This window comes from Anopheles ziemanni, chromosome 2 (genome assembly GCF_943734765.1).
Source record: "Anopheles ziemanni chromosome 2, idAnoZiCoDA_A2_x.2, whole genome shotgun sequence".
NCBI lineage: Eukaryota > Metazoa > Arthropoda > Insecta > Diptera > Culicidae > Anopheles > Anopheles ziemanni.
In genome coordinates, this window is record NC_080705.1 from 22150580 (window position 1) to 22159109 (window position 8530).

The 8530-nt window shown below is 48.5% G+C and overlaps 1 protein-coding gene across 1 annotated transcript; it reads left to right on the forward strand.

Annotated features, from left to right (window-relative positions):
* The first annotated feature begins 1863 nt into the window (after window positions 1–1863).
* Window positions 1864–7137, forward strand: LOC131293183 (medium-chain acyl-CoA ligase ACSF2, mitochondrial). Its single transcript, XM_058321263.1, has 6 exons — window positions 1864–1928; window positions 2431–2641; window positions 2860–2988; window positions 5597–5817; window positions 5889–6251; window positions 6327–7137. Exons 1-6 carry the CDS (start codon window positions 1864–1866, stop codon window positions 7135–7137), a joined length of 1800 nt encoding a protein of 599 aa, XP_058177246.1.
* Window positions 7138–8530: the final 1393 nt, after the last annotated feature.

Below are 8530 nucleotides of genomic sequence, written 5' to 3' on the forward strand. Positions count from 1 at the left end.
CGAAGCGTGGACCCCGTTTCATTCATAACGCGGACGATAAGATTCGCATTCTTATGCTGCAACGCGCTTCTTCGCTCCCCGGAATACCTGGCAAACAACAACGAAATGCAAAGAAAACAAGAACCCCCTCTCGACAATGTAGTCGTCCTCCCGTCTGGGAGCGGAGTTCCGCTGAGTCGTCAAAAATTCCGTCGTGTATTGCGTCGTGCGATGAATTGGAGAGTGATTTGGCCGATTATCGTTCTATTAGCGGGCGCGGATGTTTGATCGTTCACTATTTACAATGCAAACCCTAGGGCCCTGTACCCGGTTCGTCCCCGTTGCCATCCGGCCGGGAGGGATTGAAGGTGCGGGACCTCGAAAGGGAGTCTTACGAACGGAAGACATGAATATATTATGGGAAGGATAACGAAAGGACACATTGTTAAAAATCACTGGCTGTTAAAAATAAAAGGCAAAATAACCAAAATTACAAAATTGAATACCGCTCCAAACTATCGAACTGCATCAAACTGCTCTAGGACCCTGCTTTTTTGGGACGGACGGATAGCAACGGCTTAAGCTGACTGCAGTCTAGACGAGTTTATAGCGTCTCCCTTATGCATGTGTACCTTACGTTGTTTGCTTTCATTTTTTTTCTACTTTTCACTTTCACCCAATCCCATCCCGGTTTTGTTTGTTGTCGATGGAGTTGATTTTGTCAGCCTTCGCTTGTTTGCCCTTGCGTTTTACATCCTTGCCACCTCGCGGCTGTTGGGATAACTTTTTTATCTTATACAAACGGTTCTGGTCCTGTCCATTTACAACTGCATACCTGGCGCTTCTATTCTACCCTAGCGAAAGTTTTTTATTTAGGCACAGCGGAGGGTAATAGAATGGAGGAAAAAACGGTATTTTAACGAACTTACTCAAGGAGCTTCTTTATATTCATCTCAAAGGTGGCGCTTCTCGGTAGACTTTAGAGGATCAATTAAAAAGTTTACCCTTAAGGGAACTTATCTTCCAACATTTTTTTATTTTTGGAGCGTCATTTTTAACATTTTTTTATTATTTTTTGAACGTGAAACATACACGTCATCAGTTGATACAGCTGTTCTCATGCACACTCCTGAAAGCAAAAATCCTCAAGATAACGAGTTTTGCCAAAGAACCGTGCACGATCACACCAACAACGGAAAGTAAATAAACAAATCTCCTCACTATGCGGCCATTGAGACACGACTTGCGGACGCGAAATCGAGAGACTGTTAAATAATCATCAGCCGTTACGACAGGCAGTGCCGAACTGATAACGAATGGAAGACGAAGACGACGCCAAAATAAAGCGTGTAAAAAAAATCGCTTGTAAACAATCTTATCAAATCAGCCGTTTAGAGTATTCCTCCATCCTTCGGTTATGCATTTGCTTGTCGGAAGACGACTGGAGGGCTTATTTTTAACGAACATTTATTTATACACGTTATTACACCGCTTTATGACACTCGAATTTACACGTCGACCTGACGTCCGCCCCATGGCACGATAAGCTCGGAAGCCGTTTATAGCGTCCGGATGGGCGATAATGAGCCGCGTATGCAATAAGGGCGATGTAGTTGAAGCTCTAGTCGCGAGTTTAGTCGTACGGTTGCCCTCGATCCGGGAACAAGTTCAGAAGTTTAATTAAGTCCGGCACACTAGTCCGCGTGGTGTTCAACGGTGTGTTACTCATCAGTCTTTATCAGAGGCTTGTCGTGTCCGGAGCGTAGTTTCCGATCGCTGTATATGATCGTGTAGGGCTTGTGGAATATCGCAGTGTAGTAGCAAACCGTCGATTAAAGCAAGTACTTGACAGCGTCGGTTTGTGAACAAAGAACAGAGTGCATAATGGTGATACGAATGACGATGATGCTCTTGAAGCACAACCGACCATGTCACGTTGGATGGACCAGGTATGCAGGAAAACGTTGAGTCATTAGTTATGATCGCTTGCAAAAAGAACGATCGAGTACTGATAGCATTGGCCTACTGTGTCATTAGTTATGATCACTTGCAAAAAGAACGATCGAGTACTGACAGCATTGGCCTACTGTGTGCCTAACTACAAACAGGTATACAGGTTACGTCACAAGTGCATAGTTCGTATCCATGGTAACCGCAACGGAGGCGAATTGATGACCGAATAATCAAGCAAGATTCGACTGTGTACACTTTTGTGCTTGTTCACTTTAAACCTTTTAATCTTAATTTAAAAACACACAACTTCTTGTTTTCATTTGGTTGTATTTAAGTACTTCGACATTGGAGGGTAAAAGTTTTAAAATAAATTCGAAAATCGTATGCAAAATAGTTCTCAAATCTCACTTCTTCCAACGTTTCCTAGTCTTATGAATAAACTTAGTTTGTGAATTATTTACAACTACCCTAAACTGTTCTGAGTTGTTCCATCCCTAGATGCCTTCAGGCCGTCCGCACCCAATCAACCGATCCGCTGGCGAACGAGCGGCGCCAAAGCTACGTCCACCATATCGGGGCCGAGCCGCTGGTTTATCGCAATGTAGGCCAACATCTCCGTATCGCTACCGAACGTTTTCCGAACCGGGAAGCCGTTGTGGCCTGCCACGAACGCGATGGACGGCTCACCTTCGCAGCCGCCATGGAGAAGGTACGTTCCCGAGGGAGAGAGTTCTCGATCCGGCGCCTAATTAGCAAACGGGGGCGGGTTCCTTCCTCGCAAACCAATTAGGATCAATTAGTTCTGGGCCGGGCTCGGACCTCCCGGAGTGGTCGCGACAGAGGCGCCGCCACCGGCATCGAATTCTCGAATAATCCTTCAGCCAGAACCCAAGGAGCTGATACAGAATTGATCTTTTCCTTCCACAGGTAGACCGTCTAGCGGCGTCGTTCCACCAGCTCGGTTTGCGGCAGGGTGATCGCGTTGGAATCTGGGCGCCGAATGGGATCCTGTTCTATCTCACCTATCTGGCGGTGGCGCGTGCCGGAATGATCTTGGTAAGCAACGATGTAGGCTAGGAGGTCGTGGCAGGTCATTGAGCAAAGCAATACTTGATCGGTTGAAAGGGACCGGGACCGTAGGGGGAGAGTAATCCGTTTTATGGCTTCAGGTTGGTGACGATCCAATCGACGTACGGGGCAATCGCTGTGTACACGTCCGGGTACGTGTCGAGACACTGCTTGGGGCCGAAGGAGAGCAACCCGTACAGCACGTACCGTTCGCTTGGGCCAACGATCTGCACGGATTGGAGTGGCGTGGCCGCCATGTTGAAGTAGCAACTCCCGGTAGACGAGGGAGTGTCCCGCCGGATGCAAATCTGGCCGTAGGTTTTCTCCAGTGGCACGTCCTGGTCGTTGTACGCGTCCTGACAACCGACCGACTCGATCGAACTTGGGAAGCTGCGTTGGAGGGCCGTGCTGGTACTTCGCGAAAGCCACCCGGTGCGAATGAAGTAGGAAGGCTTGTGACTCTTGAGCGCGGTTGAGAAGGGAAGGCAGATCGGTTTGATGTTCTCTGAAGTGGAAGACAGAAAAGATGTAGCAAGGTAACAAAAAGGTCATTCTAACTAGAACTTACCCTGTTCGACATTGGCCGGTTGTTGCAATCTTAACATTGCCAAATCGTTTGAAAACGCCGGACTATTGAATCCTGGGAGTACGGTTATTTCCTCGATTGGATAAGTCTGAGCCGGCGGAAGACACTGTGACCGTCCCTCCACGATCGCACAATCTGGATTGGAAGCCGTATCGAACTCACCCAATCGAACACCAACGCTGAGGAAAGTAATCGTTGTTCATCAATGTTGGCTGCAGCCAAACGTGGCTTAAATACTTACATCTGATAGACATTCGACGGCAGTGTCACACACTGAGCCGCCGAAAGTACATAGCGCCGGGTGATAAGCGTCGCCTGACACAGCACACGCCGCTGACCGCTGCTCACCTGCAGATACTCGATCGCACCGAGCCACGGGTAGCCTCCGAAAACCGGTTTCGCATCCTCGGCCGTGTTCGGGTAGCTATTCACGCCGCAAATGTCCAGCGCCAGCAGACTCTGCTTGTCGATCACGGTGCTCGAGTAGGGACTGCTCTGTGTGCCGCTCGTGTACCGGTTGATCCAGTCCAGATAGGTCGCCACGTCGCTGAACCCGGCAAAGTCGGCCGACTGACAGTTCTGCCCGCTGAACGACACGATGCCTCGGATGTACCAGCGGCCTTCGATTTCGAAGTACATCCCACCGCCACTATCACCACCACACACCGTCGTGCCTATATTTTTGCGTGGGTGAAATGAACCATTAACATTTGCGTGGGAATGTTTTCATCCGATCACCATTACCATTGCGAAAACCAGCACAGAAGATATTCCGCGTCAAGACGCGACCGAACAGGTTCCGATTGCTATCCAGGCAGGTCTGGGTGTCCACGATCGGCATGTACGCCACGCGCAACCGATCCGACACAGCACCGACCTCCGTGATGCCGAACCCAACCACCGACCCAACGCGCCCTATCAGCTGCCCGATGTCGGTGTTCGAGCGATCCCACAGACAGATCGGTTGCACAAAGTCCGTGAACTGCATATCGGTCGCTAGCTTAATGAGTGCTATATCGTGCCGCACCTGCATCGCACTGTACTCCTCGTGGACGATGATCCGCTCGGCCTGGTGCTCCTGTGTGTGTGCCTCCGCCGCGTACAGATAGGTGCGACCCACCTGCACCGATAGCCGATCGACCGTGATAACGCCACTGTTCAGCTGAACGCAGTGAGCGGCTGGCGAGTTCAATCAAAGTAGACCGTTTTTTAATAGATCATCATTCTGGATGAATGTGCAACATAAGCCCTTTCCTACCTGTCAGAATTGTGTTCTGATTGATGACCGTTCCACCACACTGGTACACGAAGCTACGATCGATCCGGTGGAAGATGGCCGCATGCCAAGGCCACTGGCCGGAAAGGGCATCCTCACCACCGAAGATCAACTTTGCGTAGTCCACCTTCCGTTCGCCGCACCCTTGCTGTGCGAGTGTTTGACCAAGCGCCATCAACAAACAACCGAGCAGAACACACCCGGACACCTTTAAACTCGCCATAGCTGAAATCGATTGAGGTGATGCTGCTCGATCGAAGCACCATTGGAGACTGAGCGTGTGCGTGGTATTTCGCGGAAGATCTCCACCGAATATCGGTATATTGTTGATAATTCCTGTTAGAATCTACCCAGAGCGTCACAAACCTGTTTGGAGAAGTTGGCCTGCGTCTGGGGTTTCTTTTGGTTCTTTGCGTACCATGTTGTTCCGTCTACTTCTTTGAGAGATTATGCTAATATTTGACTGGGCAAAACCTGAATTTTTGAGCGAATGTTTCGTTGACACCTTACCAATGGCCGCGTGGAATTCCCTGTTCGAACACGATGGTACAAAGGTTGGAGCAGGTGATCCCACAGGAGAAGGTACGTCATTTTGCGTCATTCTGGATTTCTTGCCCCTGGGAATTCCGTACAATATGGCAGGCATTTATGATTCCCACGTTTTTGGTTAAATTCAATTTCTCATCCCTTTTTTTATTTATTGTTCTTAACACCTTCTCCCTCTTTTGAAACAGGTCGGAATCAATCCTGCCTATCAGATCCCGGAACTACAATACGCCCTCGAGAAGGTTGACGTGAAGGCACTGGTGGCGGCCGAAGGATACCGGCAGCAGAACTACTACGGCATGATTTCCCACATCGTTCCCGAACTGGCGTCCTCGAAGCCGGGTGAACTCAAGAGCAAACAGTTACCGGCACTGTCCACCGTTATCATAGATAGTGATGATAATCTGCCGTAAGTTTTGAGAATACCCCGTCCCACTTCCGGAGAACTGTGATCAAATGTTCGGTCCTCTCTTTCCACAGGGGAGCGATCAAGTTCAGCGACCTGTTCGGCCTAACGTCGGAGCGGGACATCAGCCGGATCGAGTACCTGCAGGCGAAAATATCTCCCGACAGTGGCGTCAACTTGCAGTTCACCTCGGGCACGACGGGTCAACCGAAGGCGGCCCTGATGTCACACTTTGCATTCGTTAACAACGGGATTCACGTTGGCCGGAGGAATGAGTTGGATCGGAAGGAGCACCGTATGTGCGTGCAGGTGCCACTGTTTCACGCGTACGGGATGGTCATTGCCACCATGGCCGGTATATCGTACGGCGCGACAATGGTACTGCCGTCAGCTGGGTTTAAGGCGGCCGATTCGCTGGCCGCCATCATGAGAGAGAAGTAAGCACACACGGTGGGACCCACTTGGAGGTGGGTTTATGACTCCTTTGGAATTGAATTTATACCCGCCCATAGATGCACGGTCATTCTGGGAACACCGACGATGTACGTGGACCTGGTGCGCCGGATCGTGGAGAGTGGAGCCCAGCTTGAGACACCGGAAATTGCCGCCACCGGAGGTGCCACCTGCTCCCCAAAGCTGTTCGCCGACATCAAACACTCGCTGGGCGTGCGGAAGGTGAAGACGGTGTTCGGTATGACGGAGGCAACGGCCGTCATCTTTCAGTCCCAGTTCGAGGAGAGCCCGGAGGATGTGCAGCAAACGGTCGGGCACGTAACGGACCACTACGAGGCGAAGGTGGTCGATCGGGAGGGCAACGTGGTTCCGTTCGGGACGGCCGGAGAGCTGTGGGTCCGAGGGTACGGTACCATGCTGGGCTACTGGGGTGATGAGAAGAAAACGAAGGAAACGATCGATGCGGATCGGTGGCTACGGACGGGCGATCAGTTCGCCCTGCGGGAGGATGGCTACGGGAAGATCGTCGGTCGGATGAAGGAGGTAGTCATCCGGGGCGGTGAGAACATCTACCCGAAGGAGGTCGAGGACTATCTCAACACTTACCCGAAGGTGCTGGAGGCGCACTGCATCGGCGTGCCGGACGAGCGGACAGGAGAGGAGCTGTGTGCGTACGTGCGGCCAAAGAACCCCTCCGACACGATTACCCGCGAGGAGCTGAAGCGATTCTGTGAGGGGAAGCTGGCGTACTATAAGGTGCCAAAGTACGTCCGGGTGCTGAACGACCTGCCGAAGACGACCTCGGGGAAGGTGCAGAAGTTTAAGCTGGTAGAAATGTTTAAAAAAGAACAAGAAAGTGTAAATAAATGAAGAAACTCGATAAATCTGCAACAAAAGGTGGAAAATAGAATTTTCTTTCACAAAAGTAAACACACAAACCGCATGCAGTCAGTGGTTGGTGTATTCGCTAAAAAGGGAACTTCAATCAAAGAGAAGTTCCTCTATACCAACGGAAAATTTTCAAAAATTCAAAATTCGACCAAATTTATTCTAGTGAGAAGTTCAAACCATTTCTGAATACCTTATTGATAACAAAAACTATGATAACCGAATGTTTTTTCTACGGAAAATTACCATTTCAACCCTTTACGTTGTTTTACCCCGTTACGTTAAAAACGTTACGTATTTTATTCAAAACACAAACAGTCGAAACAATATGCATTTCGGATCGTTTGAAATAAGAACAAGTTGCTTTCACTTGCAATATGCAGTACAATTTGCATTAATCTGTATTTTTTTGTTAAACTCTGTTGTGAATCACCAGTTTTGCTTCGTTTTCGTCGTCAGCTGCGTTCCCAAAAGTGCGGCTCAAATCTCCACCCGCGTTCCGCCAAGTTCGTCCTCTATACCCAAATGCTCTGCTCAACGACACAATCACATTACACTCTGCGCTTTGGATTAAATTATGTCTGGTTTTGTTGTAATAGAATCTTAGCTGTCAATAAAGTTTACAATAACTCTTCACAGGATCCATCTATTTTTATATATATAGTTTTACTGACATAATACCATCCATATTAGCTACGTATCCAGCCTCAGCGTTTCCCGCGATAGTAAACTGTAGAATGAGTAGTACTATTTGTTTTATGTGTTTATTTTCTCTGTGTGTATGTGTTATTTTTTCGCTTTCTTTTCAAATTGATTCAAATTAATAAATTCAACCGTCGCCATTGCTCCAAACGGTTGCTTCAGAATAGTTCCGAGTACACTTCCTTTGGAAACGCGCGGCATTCGCTTGCTACACAAAATACGCAAGTAGCAAGGCAAGGTCCAAATACCCATTCCCAAACTATTTAATCCCTCCCATCGTTCCACGAAAGTGTAACCCCGCTCAAACATTACATGCCGTTTACCCTCTAACGTTTGTATACATTCCAAGGTTATTATTATCGTGTGTATCGTTATTTCAAACGTTTTAATTTTTAAGACAAACTGTTCACAAATCTACACGAACCTTGCGATCGACACCATGCGCCCTCAAGAAGGGCGCACTGGGTGGATCAGTGGACTCACAAATACAACTAACCACAACTGATTGAACTCCAAGTCGCAGCGAGTTACAGCAAATTCTACAAATAATATAACAGTGTAACAAGAATAAAAAAGCATAAAGATATGCTAAAGAAAAATGTACAATATGATCCTGGGGAAAGGGAAGCCATGATCATCATAAATCTGTTCCGGATGGATATAGAGAACAGAA